The sequence below is a fragment of the Prunus mume genome, linkage group LG1 (genome assembly GCF_029339155.1).
Source record: "Prunus mume cultivar Tortuosa linkage group LG1, ASM2933915v1, whole genome shotgun sequence".
Lineage (NCBI taxonomy): Eukaryota > Viridiplantae > Streptophyta > Magnoliopsida > Rosales > Rosaceae > Prunus > Prunus mume.
The window spans coordinates 31,605,576-31,620,047 of record NC_142698.1 but is presented as its reverse complement, the minus strand read 5'-3'; the positions used below and the strand labels follow the sequence as shown (position 1 = coordinate 31,620,047).

Here is a 14,472-nt window from a genome sequence, read left to right as displayed (position 1 = left end):
TTGAAACTAATTTAACGATTAAAAATAAATTTTTTTATATACAATTTTTTAATTAAAAAATAGAAAAAAAATAGAAAAGTATTTTTTTAATAGATTCTTGTTGGGTACAACCTTTGGAATTATTCTTCTTTTTTCGTTTTAATTTGGAATTTTGAAAAGTGTGTGCGGATATAATGGGTAGAAAAAATAAATTCTTGATGGGTTAGTTCTCTAACATTTAGAATACAACATCCCACTCAAGAGTCCAATTCCTCCAAAATCAAGAATCCTAATTAAGAATCCTAATTACGAATTAGTATACATGCCATTAATGCTCTTCATTCATTTGAGCATTGTAGGGGACTTTTTCTTCCGGCAGCTATAATTGGGTCAAAAAGGCGATTGATGAAATTGTCCCCTTTGTCTGAGTTTGAAAATTAAGCCCAAAAAATGCTTCGAAAGGGCAATAGAGCCTTAGGAAGTATTTTGGTAACCTTCACCAGCCATGGCGTCTGCTGAGCCGTCACTTATCATGAGGGATCATCTTTATTCCATAGACGACAGACTGAAAAGAGGAAGGCCGCCTCCTTTGCTCAAGAATGCCAATGAAGACATAATCCTTGATGGGGAGCTAGCGCCAGAAGTGACCCTAGTAATGGATCCCGCATCCATATCAAGGTGTTGTATAGAGAGGGATCTATTTCGGCCCCTTATTTTTCAAGATCCATGCGGCACCGGCAAGGGCTGGTGGAGTGGGTTGACCATGAGTTGAGGAATCCGTCTACCTGTCACATCTTAAGACAGGCAAGGGTGTTGGATGCCATCTTTATTTCTAAGGCTCGTGACATCCATATTGAAGCCAAGATGCTCTGACACATGGTTAAGCGATAGAGTATTGAGACACACACCTTCATTTGTTCATGGGGAGAATTTACCCCCACACTTAAGGACGTGGCCAAAATTTTCCATCTCCCGCTTTGGAGTAGCCAAGATCCCTTCTGCATTGTGCTGACTTCGGAGGATGAACTAAAGCTTGAGGCCTTACGGAAGGGTGCCCCGACATCTCATAGTACTTCTCTGAGATTCAACAATTGGATTCAGTTTTTTGGTGATGATAGCTGGGATGAGTCATGTCGTCTTGCTGCATTTGTATCATTATGGCTAGGGAGATTCCTCTTTTGTGATTTCTCCCAAGACTGCTTGCACGAGAGGGTGTTTCCATTGGCCTTGACAATAGCACGGGGTAGCATGATTCCTCTAGCCCCCATGTTCTTGAGGTACCTATACCGATTGCTCGATCAGATTCAGTTTCTTGAAAAAGGGACGGCAAGAACTATGGCTGTGGAGACTTTCGTGAACTCCAGCTTTCTGCAAATCTTCTTATGGGATTGCTTCAAAGGGATAGATGTATCTCCACTTCCCTATCCAAAGGCTAAGTCACTTGTTCATTCTGACAAGGGTTTCTACGTGCGGGATAGTCTCCCTTTGATCTGTAGATGGTCTCGTCGAATGCAAAGAAAGGACCAATTTCTTTTAGAGATATTGGATGATGTTGAGAGATTCATCTTCCATCCTTACTGTGCTTTATCATAGGGATTTAGAAGTATACCCCTCTATATTGATTTTGATGTTTTGGTCGAGGCCCGCCATGCCGTACGGAGTTGTCGATTCTACGCAGAGAGGCGTTGTTAAGTGTTGCATGCCTTTCTTTGCCCACACTTAGGGACGATCACTCAGAGGTTTCTGTGAATTATTCTCTTTATCGGGTCAAACGACAGCTTGGATTTGACTAGGGCGTGCCTTCCAATCCCAGCCATGGAGATTCTTTGACATTACATAGGATTTTTTGGACCGGGACAACAGAAGATGACAGACCTCTTGCCCTTGCTCTGGCTAACCGGCGGCGTGTTGGTGGTCTCTCAAAGTGTAACAACCCAAACCTAAATTTAATATTTAATTATTAATTTATTGGAAGAAAAGACTAAAATGCCCTTAGATTATTTTTTATTGAGAAAAAGATTGACTTTTTGACCGAGAAAGAATTTGACCGTTTCACTTACACTGCTATGTAGAGCGCGATTTAAACGAGTCCGTAGACACGTATTAGGCTCGAATTGGAATTATAATGAAGAAAATACGGTCAAAATACGCTCAAGGGCAAAATGGTAATTTTGGGAAATCAGGATTTTTTTAAAACCTCGGCTTCTCTCTCTCCCGATCCCCCTGTTTGGTGCATGATTCCGCCTCTCCTCCCACCACCGCCACGAGCACCCGACCCACCGGACGGACCCGAACCACCGGCCACTCCGCCGATCTAGCCCGGTCATCTTCCCGCCGCCTGCCGCCTCGAACCGTCGGAAAAACCATGGTTTCCACCGGTTTTTGACAGAACTTTGGCCAGCGGTTTCTCCCTCCTCCGGCCACCAATCCGGTCGTGTGAGGTATGAATTTCTAGCTATTTTTCATGATCTAGCTGATGGTTGAGTAGGATTTGAGGAATTTCTAGCGTGAGAGGGTTAATTTCGAACCTAGGATTCGGCCGGTTTTGAGACCACGGTTTCAGCCACTTCCGGCCACTTTTTGGGGTGGGTCCAAGAACAAAAGTGGTTCCAAATAGGGTGTTTTACCTAGGATAGGAGTCTTGAGCCGAGTTGTTGAGTTTTTCCGGCGAGGCGTTATCGCTTTAGGCACCACGCGCTGCTAGCGCATGTGGCGGCGCGTGGGCAACAGGGTGGGGACCACAGTCAGTCCTAGAATGACCTCCTAGTCCTCACGAGCGCGTAGGATTTCGCGGAACTTAATTCGGATATCGTTTGGACCCCGAACGGATCTCGCCTAGTATGCGATTTCCGGGTTCAATACGTTTGAACCATTGGATTGTAGTTAATTCCAAGTATGTTAATCTAGACTTTCCCAGGATCGTATAGTATTTGGCGGATCGTAAAACGGAGTCCCTGGATACTCCGCAAACGCCAGCCCTAGAGTATGTTTTACTGGATAATTGAACCACATGTGTCGAGGCGGTGAAAGAACTACGTGTGGCTTGATCCTCGTAAAGGGTACGTAGGCAGCCTACAGCGCAGCCACGAGATAGGGCCCGAGTTTGTGTTATCGCCTGGGCATTTTGGTCATTTACGACCCACAGTGCACTAGGTGTCAGTGATTCGACCCGGATTTCAAAGTGGAATTTGGGTCGGTCGCTTCACAAAGGCCTACAAAAATTATTGGAATTGCTGCTTAGGTTGATTCCTACCATCATTCATCATGCTCACTGTATCGAAGAGAAGGCCATCTCCTAAGTGAGAAATGGAACCTGCCATTCATTTCCAAAAGTTGAAAAGAAGAAGCGGGCTGTTAATGAACCTAAAACGTTAATTCCCAAGGTAGCGGCGAATGGCCCCTAGCTTGAAAAAGGGTGCCTTCCTAGAAATTTTACCACAGTAGCTGTAGCTTCCAAAGAAGAACAAGCGCTGTAAGCTCTGTCTCTTCGCAGAAGTCTCACCATTCTTTTGTTTCCTTTTGCTTCTCCCCATTTTTCTTGTATATTTAATTTTATTATTATTATTATTATTATTATTATTATTATTATTATTATTTTGTATACAGGTACTTCCCAAAACAAAGGCAAAGGTAAAGAAGCTCTCGTGATCCCGGTTACCAAGCATGCGCATTCTCCAAACAAGGTTTGCCAGTACCGCAAGAACAAGGGTGAAGACTCGGGGCCCAAGGTAGTGGTAATGGTTGATGATGATGATGATGGCAGTGACGAAAGTGGTGATGCAGAGACTGAGATTAGCACCCACAGGCAAGAGAGCACTCACAGCACAAGCGGCATGGATGAGGACCTTGATGAAGACCAATACTATAGTCGTGATGAAGACAAATACCCGGATTTTAACACTCACTTGGAGGAGCCAGATATCTCAGATATCCCTCCCAAATTGGCTAGTGACCGTGGGCAGCGTGTTGACATTGAATTGGTATCAAATAACCTTCTTGCTTGTTCTACTTGGTATGTTTACGTTGCATGCTGCCTGTTGTGACCTGCAATTTATACATTGTTCTTCTCCCGCAGTTGTGCCCACCGTTGAGGACACTACAGGTGACTCATTAGAGGCCGGCTTTGACTTTTCGCCATCATCGACGCTACCCTGGTCTTCCACGGTGCACTTCTCGCTCTGCGCTTTAGGCACATCTTACACTACTGCCAATGCTACTTTCTACTCTTCTTATCCTCGGCACATCCGATATGGTCACGACACCTCTCCACCACTTCAAAGAAGGTCGCTCTTACTCCTCTTATCTCGAGCGATTCGACACGTTGACACCTCTCCACCACTTCCAAGCATTGCGCCTCTTACTCCTCCTATCCCGAGCGCATCCGACATAGCTGCGACCTCTCGATGCCTTTAGCTATGCTGCCTCTTACTCCTTCTATCCTAAGCACATCCAACATAGCTGCCGGCACCTCTCCACACCTTCCAAAGGTCTTGCCTCATCCGAGATTATTGACGACACCATAAGAATGGTGATGCTTTTGTCACAGTGTACCTCTGGGGGGCATTCATCCGAGAAAAGCATGTCTTGGCAGGATTGAGAAAATTCCTTCACTGCATTCAAAGCCTTTTTTTACGGCTGTGTCACAATTCTTCAATCCATCGACGAGCTTCTTCCGCTTTGCAACAAATTCAATGGTTATGTGGCATTCCAAGGCGCACTTGTGCATCCAGAGACGGTTGTGGTCTTGAGAAAATTCATGGACAAACACGGGAGTTTCATGGAAGCTACCGATATCACCTCTTCTTTCTCAAGGTGTGTCGCCTTTCGAGCCCTGGGCTTAGTGCTTCACGGGAAAGACACCATGCAGCTTCTTGATATCACTAATCACAAACTATTTTGTTGGCGGGACGCGATATATGAGGCCATAACTCTGGGCTTTCATGTGGACTTCCTTCTCAACCTCGTGAAAGACCTAGCACGTGCCGTCTTCGGAGCGCGGGTTATCCATAGCATGGCATTATCACATGGTTCTGATGAGATAAGAGCTGTTGCCAACTCCTTGAATATTAAACAGCGAGAATTAGAGGACAAGCACCGAGAATTACATGCTCTCTTTCTTGCTAAAGGCGCTTTACGCTAAAGTCTTGAATGCGTGGCGGAAGCAAAGCTGAGCGTCTCCTAGGGCTTCCTCCATCTTCTTCGGGCATTCCCCATAGCCTCAAGGTATGTAGCTCATTCCTCATTTTTTTTTATCATGCTACTTCTTCCAGCATCAGCTAGCCTTGACATATACCTCCTCTCTTTTGCAGGTTGTTCTTCCTTGGCTTGGTGACCGATTATCTTGGCGCATACTTTCTTGGGACCATGGGACATACCATTCTTCAGCATGTGTAGTTTTATTTCTTCTTGCCAAGGCTATGTATTTTATTTCGAATGTTCCAGTAGCTATGACTTTGTGATGTAATATTGAACCATTAGAGTTTGTATTATTTTCTGGATGCTTTGAGACACATTATAACCTGCATGCCTTTTATATATATATATATATATATATATATAGCTCGGTTGGACGTAAATTGTTTCTGCGAATTTGCTTGAGATTTTCTGACAGGTTGGGTATCCTTGAAAACAAGGTACATGCTGTCAAAATTTCGACAGGAGCAGAATTTCTAAAGTTTCTTTTGCATAGTTTATCTAACCTCTAGGTTCGAAAAATAGCTTCTTGCTTTGCCAAAAAAGGGTCAGGCTAGTATGTGCATGATTTTTACCAAGGTTTTATAAAACTCCCAGATGTTGCGTATCATGTTATTCCAGCACCTCAAGATTGCATGTTTCTTTGTAATAGATCAGTTTTTTCGTGTCTTATGCTATTTTTTGCTTAAGCATGATGCTTGTTGATGGTTCGGGACCCCATCCAAGTGACTTCGCTTGGCATGTCTTACTGCTAAGCAGCATGTTTTATTATTATTTTTTTATAAAGAATTTTGGGAAACGTGTAAGTAATAGTAAAATTTCAAGGACATAATACCTTTTTTTTTTATAAAAAATATTCCTTCATTCTCATTGCAAAGCCCATGCTACCATGACAGTGCATCATACAAAAGTGTATTTTTTTTTAAAAAAATACGAAAGTAAGACAGAAGGAATTCATATTTAAACAAAGGGAAATACGATAACAAAAGGTGCTGGGCATAAAATTAACTTAGCAGTAATATGGCTTGAGCCACTTCCCGTTGATGGGATCCGTTAGCGTGCCTTCTTTGACAGAGACCAAGCGATAATAGCCGCTGCTGTAAACTTCTTTGACTGCAAACGGGCCTTCCCATTGCGGAGCAAACTTGGAAGGTCCCGACACTTGTCTTCTCACATGCTCCACAACTTTTAGCATGAGGTCTCCTTGCTTGAAGGTTCGAGGCTTGACTATCCTGTTATAGGCTTGGGCTACAGATTTGTGGTATAACATTGTCTGTCTTTCGACTTCCGCTCTTTTTTCATCCAAAGCTTCGAGGTCCAGTGAGTCAATCCGAGGTCCAGCAGGAGGTTGTTAACGGCTGATACTCTGGCAGTAGGGATGGTAATCTCTACCGATGAAATGGCATCGGATCCATACACAAGTGAATAAGGCGAGAAACCCGTGGCACTTCTTGGAAAAGTGCAGTAAGCCCATAAAGCATCCGGCAAGTGAACACTCCAACCTCCTTCATACTCATAGACCATTTTGCTTAGGATCCTCAATAAAGTTTTGTTTGTGGCCTCCGCTTGACCATTTCCTTGTGGGTAATAGGGCGTGGAGTGACGATGCTTGACATCGTAGCCACTAAGCATCGAACTTACTTGCTTATTGACAAATGGGGTGCCATTATCAGTGACAATCTTGTACGGGATTCCAAATCTACATACGATATATTCACAGATGAAATTTGTAATGGCAGCCCTCGTGGCCTTCCGAAGAGGAATCGCTTCAACCCACTTCGTGAAATATTCAGTGGCAGTGAGGATCCATATGTAACCATCGGATGGTGGATGGATAGTCCCAATCAAGTCAAGCCCCCAAGTGTGAAAGGGCCAAGAAGTGCGCATGTCCTGCAGTAACGTGGGAGGCTTGTGACTTAAATTGGCGTGGACTTGGCATGTGTAGCACTTCTTCACAAAGTTGTATGCGTCATCCTTCATAGTAGGCCAATAATACCCAACACTCAGCAGCTGCCAGTGAAGCCTTTTCATTCCTTGATGCTCACCACACTTTCCAGCATGAATTCTTGCATGACTTGTTGTGCCTCTGACTTTCCCAAGCATTTTAATGGCTCACCTTTGAACCTTTTGCGGTAGAGAGTCGACCTGTCTATGAAGTACCTTTTCATTGTCTTTTTGAGCTTGCGAGCATGCTTGGGATTGGTTGGCAAAACTTTGTTGATGAAAGATACCAAGTATGGAGCCCTCCAATCCTCCGTAAACGAGACGGTGAATGATTCTTTGGTGGAGGGTATCCTTGCATACTTTGGACAATTGGCTTGCATTTCAGCTGCTTGTTTTCTCATTTTTGGCTAGTAATAACCCTTGCATTGGAAATGCCGATACAAGCTGATTATTGGCTCCAAATTGCAAGTGACCTCATGTACCTCTTGGAGCTTCACTCATGCTTCTGTTGTCCCTATGCAGCAGGTCAAAATACCTCCTGGAAGGCGCCTCTGTACAGCTCCCCGAAGATGATCGCATAATCTTTCAATTCCTTGATGTTGCTTTCCTTGCCTATTTTTTATTTCACAGGCTTCCTCCAGTCGTCTTCTTCTAGCCGCTCCTCTTGTGCCATTGCTTCAATCACTGGCATGTCTTTCTTAATCACGATGATGTTGGGTTGTTCTTTAACAAATGAAAGCTTCGATCCCAAAGTGGCCAACACATCAGCATATCTATTAGTAACCCTCGGAATATGTTCCAATACAACTTGTTCGAAAGACTAAACAAGCCTTTCAGCAGCTGTACGATATGGCGCCAATGTTGACTATTTCACAGCAAAACTCCTTGCAATTGACTCAGCACTGAGGTTTGAGTCCCCTGTAATTTTAATTCTTTCTATACCCATCTCCCTTGCTGTAGGCATTCCCATGATGAAGGCCTCGTACTCTGCCGTATTATTTGTGCATGGGAAATTTAGCTTGAATGAGAGGGCTGTGACCTGCCCCTCGGGATTAACGAGCACTACACCTGCTTCTACATCGAAAGTAGAGGGTCCATGGTTCCTCTTCTGTAACAACAGCAACTATTTTCGGCAGCTCCCCCATAACTTCCTTAGAAAGGGTTGATTCTTCTACTTCAGGAAATAGAGCCAGCATGTCAATCACGGCTTGTCCTTTGATGGCTTTCGGAGTGGTGCGTGTGATATCAAATTCGGACAGCTGTAGCAACCAACGTGTAAGACGTCCAGATAACACCGGCCTTGTGAACAAGTATCTTATGGGGTCAGACCTCACTATGAGTTGTAGCTTATGAGCAAGGAAGTAATGTCGTAAAAGCTGTGTAGCATAGACAAGAGCAAGGCACAAGAGTTCGGTTTTTGGGTATCTCATTTCAGCTCCCCTTAGCTGCCTACTCACATAATAAATAGGACTTTCTTCTCCACTATGATCATTTTGGGCAAGTAAGGCCCCAACCGCTGTATTTGTTGTAGCCAGATAAAGATTGAGAGGAAGACCCGAAATGGGTGCTCTCATAGTGGGCAGCTTGTTGATTATTTGTTGCACTTGCTTATAGGCTTCTTGGCACTTCTTGCTCCATTCGTACGGCTTGCCCTTCTTAACACTCATAGTGGCAGCAAGACCTGGGATGAAGCGTCGAATATACGATAATCTTCCCATGAAACTTTTCAATTCCTTTGGGTTTCTAGATGGCGCAAAAGAATTTATGGCTTTAGTCTTCTCGAGATCCACATCTATGCCACGCTGGTGTACTTGAAACCCTAAGAATTTACCGGATGAAACCCCGAACGCACACTTCTTTGGATTCATCTTCAATCTGTATAGCCGACACCTTTCCCGCACCCTCCTCAAAACTTCTTGATGGCTTTCTCTGGTCTTGGACTTCACCACAAGGTCATCAACATAGTCCTCCACTTCCTTTCCCATCATGTCATGAAATACTGCTGTCATGGCCCTTTGTAGTTGGCGCCAACATTCTTAAGACCGAACGGCATGACCGTGTAATAAAAATTCCCACATGGTGTTCGAAAGGCTGTCTTTTCTTCGTCTTTAGGTGACATCTTGATTTGATTGTAACCAGTAAACCCATCCATGAATGACAGCAAGCCTTGACCCGAGGTCGATGATAGGATTTTTAGTACCTGCGCAAACAGGGTTAAAATCACTGAAAATACTTGCAAGAATACAAGGTAATTGTAGTATAAATGCTCATGCAAGGTCGTTGTCCCCAAAGATTGTTTGACTAATCTGTAATTAAACTAACTCTTAATTAATAACTAAAATAGATTTTATCAAAGATTTGAAGTTTATGAATTTGAAGGAGATTTGAGACCAAAACGTGGCTGGGCAGATTTGGGCAGATTCTCCTAATCCAATTTGGACTTTACTTCCTAGTCTTATTTTATTTTAACTTAGTTTCCTTGTGGGGATTGGGTAGCTAGGTTTTAGGAGGTATTTAAGCTTCTTTTCACAGCAATTTAGAGAACTTTTTTTAGAACTTCTTTTTGGGCTTTTGGAGCAATTGCTAGGGTTTTGGATTTTCGCTACTTTCAGGTGTTTTCATTCTTACTTATTCGAATGATATTTTCTTGGATTTCAATTATGATTATGTGTAACTAATTCCTTTTGCTAGGGTGAGGCCGTAAGCCTTAGCATGAAAATGTAGTTTTATTAATTTGCTTATAAATGGATGCATGTTTGCTTTGAATTATTAATCACTGTGTTTAAAACTATCTATCGATTTTAATGACCGATCACCATTAGGATATGTAGACAAGTAATTTGATGCAATTTCTGTTGGAACATCACCCAAATTGAGGAGGGCTTCTTGTGATTAGTAATTGTAAGTTCACCTAAGGCGAACATCACGTTCTTAAGGGTTGCATGGTTTTTCAAAGGGTTTTCACAAAGCTTAATGAGTCTTGCATGTTTATATTTGATCCGAACATCACAGACGGATTGCATATTAGATATCGTTTTCGCTTGAACATCACAAGGAAAGTATGTATTAGGAAAACCTAACCTTCAAAGCATATATGTGGAAATTCATAAGTAATTGATAGAATTGCATAGGATTGCGACGGTGTTGGCTAAACCTAGTTTTCTAAATTGTTAGTCTTTAAAAAGAAATCGTTTTTCTTCTTTGCTGTTATTATTTCCCAACTTTCAGATTTCTTTTATGTTAGTTTAATCTTTTCAAATTCATAAACTTCAAATCTTTGATAAAATCTATTTTAGTTATTAATTAAGAGTTAGTTTAATTACAGATTAGTCAAACAATCTTTGGGGACAACGACCTTGCATGAGCATTTATACTACAATTACCTTGTATTCTTGCAAGTATTTTCAGTGATTTTAACCCTGTTTGCGCAGGTACTAAAAATCCTAAGAAATTGGCGCCGTTGCCGGGGATTGTTTTAACTAATTTGTTTTTATCATATTCTTAGTTGATTTTGTTTACAATTTTTCTTTCTCTTCTTTTTATATTATTATATATATATTTTTTTTAATTTTCGTCAAAATATTAATATAAATTTTTTTTTGAACAGCTTTGCTTCATTTGGATTCGCAAATGCATGGTCGAACGGATCGAGAACGCACATCTTATACATTTGATCCGAACTGAGGCGAACTCGCATGCATGAAGAGAAGTTAATTGGGCACAGGGATTCGCAGGACACTTTTCTGCAGAATTTGTTTGTAGACGAGGGTAACATGGCGTTAGAATTACCTGCAGCAGGTAGACCACTCAGAGAGTCATTGGCAGCCCGTGCCACTGATGTTCCTAATTGCATAGTCTATCCGACCCAAGAAGAGGGTGATTCGTTCGAGATCAAGCACCACATGCTTGAGATTTTACCAACATTCCGTGGGCTGCCTAATGAAGATGCGAACATACATATTGCAAAATTTATTGTGGGTTGCAAGAATATTTTGATTAGGGGTTTTTCTGCTGAAGCTATCAAGTTACGTCTTTTTCCTTTCACTTTGAAAGACAAGGCAGAAACTTGGTTATTTACTCTACCAGCTAATAGCATTACTACTTGGCAGCAGTTACACACAAAATTCCTGAACAAATATTATCCAGCATCCAAGACATTGAATTACAAGAGAGAGATTTTGACATTTACACAGAAGCCTAATGAAGAGTTTCATGAAGCATGGGAAAGATATACAGAGATGTACATAAAGTGTCCACATGTTAATATTGATTCAGATACACAGATGAATATTTTCTTTGATGGGCTTAATCCAACATCTAAGAGTCATGTGAATGCATCAGCTGGAGGATCGTTGTCAAATAAATCTGCAAGAGAAGCATTTGAATTATTTGATATGATGGCTACAGAATATCAACAATGGGCAGCAGAACATTCACAGAAAAGGGGAATTTTTGAGTTATCAGCAGGATCTCCTAACATGTCTGCACAAATGGCACAAATGGAGAAGAAAATTGATGCAAAGTTTGACATTATTCTACAACAGATGGCAAGTTCTACACAGCAGCCACCTGCAACAATAGTTTGCACTATCTGCAACATGGCTACACACGATATAATGGGCTGCCCACATAGAGACTCCTACCCAGAGCTTGTTGAACAACATGTCAATATGATGAACAGCTATCAAAGGCCTAGGAATGATGCATATGCCAATCATTACAATCCAGGATGGAAGGATCATCCTAATTTCAAATGGGGTGACAATCAGAATAATGCAAAACCATTCCAGCATGCCCAAAAACCTTTTGTTCCCTCCAAACCATCTCTGGATGATCAACTAGCTAAATTGGCAGCAACAACTCAATCATTCATCGAGGGTAACAATCAAAGATTTCAAAATGTTGAAGCATCAATTAAAAATTTGGAGCAACAATTTGGCCAGCTAGCTGCACAGATTTCAGACAGAGACAAAGGCAAATTTCCTAGTCAAACGATTCCTAATCCAAATGGACGTGAAGATTGCAATGTTGTTCGGACTTTACGTTGTGGAAAAAGTTATGACAATCGTGAAAATAGCATTCAACAGGAGCAGCAAGCAGTGGAGGATAATATAGAAAATTTTGCAACAGCAAAACCTACCAAAATTGCAGAAAAACATAAACGGGCAGATCCAGAAACTGTTCCAAAACAAGTTCCTGAGCGTGTTTATGAGGCCCCAATTCCATATCCAGAACGTTTGAAGCCAAAAGCAAAAGATCAGCAACTCAAGGACTTTATGCAGACATTATCCAATGTTCAAATCAACATTCCGTTACTGGATGCAATCAAGAAAATTCTATCATATGCCAAATTTTTGAAGGAAGTTTGCAGCAGCAAAAAGAAGCTTTTAGATTTGGAAAAAGTCATTTTGATGAGCAGTGCAGTGTTTTGCTACACAAATTGCCACCTAAGAAAAACAGATCCAGGGAGTTTTAATATTTCTTGCACTATTGGAAATTCTAATTTTAAAAGTGCTTTAATTGATTTGGGTGCAAGTATTAATTTGATGCCTATTTCCACATATATGCTTTGAAGGTTAGGTTTTCCTAATACATACTTTCCTTGTGATGTTCAAGCGAAAACGTATATCTAACATGCAATCCGTCTGTGATGTTCAGATCAAATATAAACATGCAAGACTCATTAAGCTTTGTGAAAACCCTTTGAAAAACCATGCAACCCTTAAGAGCGTGATGTTCGCCTTAAGTGAACTTACAATTACTAATCACAAGAAGCCCTCCTGAATTTCAGGGTGATGTTCCAACAGAAATTGCATCAAATTACTTGTCTACATATCCTAATGGTGATCGGTCATTAAAATAGATAGATAGTTTTAAACACAGTGATTAATAATTCAAAGCAAACATGCATCCATTCATAAGCAAATTAATAAAACTACATTTTCATGCTAAGGCTTACGGCCTCACCCTAGCAAAAGAAATTAGTTAGACATAATCATAATTGAAATCCAAGAAAATATCATTCGAATAAGTAAGAATGAAAACACTTGAAAGTAGCGAAAATCCAAAACCCTAGCAATTGCTCCAAAAGCCCAAAAGAAGTTCTAAAAAGTTCTCTAAATTGCTGTGAAAAGAAGCTTAAATACCTCCTAAAACCTAGCTACCCAATCCCCACAAGGAAACTAAGTTAAAATAAAATAAGACTAGGAAATAAAGTCCAAATTGGATTAGGAGAATCTGCCCAAATCTGCCCAGCCACGTTTTGGTCTCAAATCTCCTCCAAATCTGGCCCAAGATAGCTCGTTTTAAAGATACAAATATTCCGAACACTTCTCCAGAAGGTCACGAACCCATCCGAGGTCATATTGGGCTCTAAAATCGCAATAAAAGCCCAAAATGTCACTATTCCAGCACAGCGCACTGCTCCTTTATTTATTCGCCAGGAAATCAGCGCTTAGTGAAAAAGTCTGAAATTCTGACATGATCAAGTTAAGTGACTCACGAACGTCCTCCAACTGGAATTACTCCAAAATTCGTCCATTTGATTATGTTTTGCTCCAGAGGAAGTTGAAAGACCTATATTAGAAATATAATTCAAAGTATCAAAATTCTTCCAAAATATTAACCAAAATATACTAAGAATGGGGTTAAATATATAATATAAAATCGACTCATCAGTCGAATCGATCAAGATATCCATGTTGGGAAGTGGGAATTCATCCTTCAGGCAAGCTCGGTTGAGGTCTCGATAGTCTGTGCATACTCTAATTACTCTAGTCTTATTTTTCACGGGAATAATATTTGCTAACCATGTTGGATGCTTGATTGGCTTGATAAACCCAGCGGCCAGCAGCTTTTCGACCTCCACTTTGATTTGCTTTTCAATTTCAGGATGGAAATTCCTCATTGGCTGCATAATAGGTTTTGTACCAAGCTCAATATTCAAAGTGTGACTCACTAAGTTTGGCACTTCCTCATAGCTCTAAGTGAACATATCTCAAAATTTCCTTAGCAAATATACCAAGGCCTCATTCTCTTCATTTGTCAAATGAACGCTGATGGAGATGGGCCTTGGGGCAGAGGGATCCTCACTCAAATCAATTGTTTCAGCTGCTCACTACCGCTGTTGATCCATCTTGCATGTGTCTAGGTGCTGTCATTGGCTCTTGGAAAGCAAAAGGCATAGGTGTCTTGTCATCTGGACTCTTACTACTGCTTGTTTGCATTGCCTCTCCTCCATACTCGAGGCTTTCCCATAAGACACGGTCAAGCCCCAATCCAGTCATAAGCGATACACGTTGCGCCCATCTGGCAGCGTCGCTTTGAGCATTGGGGATGGTCGTAGGCATGGTTGTT

At 41.5% G+C, this 14,472-nt stretch overlaps 1 protein-coding gene and 1 non-coding gene across 2 annotated transcripts; one reads left to right on the top strand and one right to left on the bottom strand.

Annotated features, from left to right (window-relative positions):
- The first annotated feature begins 10,889 nt into the window (after positions 1-10,889).
- LOC148921615 (uncharacterized) lies at positions 10,890-14,034 on the top strand. Its single transcript, XM_089049411.1, has 2 exons — positions 10,890-12,518; positions 14,008-14,034. The coding sequence occupies exons 1-2, from the start codon at positions 10,890-10,892 to the stop codon at positions 14,032-14,034; spliced, it is 1,656 nt and encodes a 551-aa protein (XP_088905537.1).
- Positions 11,277-11,383, bottom strand: LOC148921616 (small nucleolar RNA R71). The gene has a single exon (XR_016123430.1). It is a non-coding gene; the product is annotated as a small nucleolar RNA R71 (small nucleolar RNA).
- Positions 14,035-14,472: the final 438 nt, after the last annotated feature.

Bases quoted from the DNA above. Each gene is read 5' to 3' on its own strand.
- LOC148921615 (XM_089049411.1), top strand. From the start codon at position 10,890: ATGGCGTTAGAATTACCTGCAGCAGGTAGACCACTCAGAGAGTCATTG. The intron at 12,519-14,007 runs GTCATTTTGATG...TTTCAATTTCAG, and splicing joins AGCTTTTAGATTTGGAAAAA to GATGGAAATTCCTCATTGGC.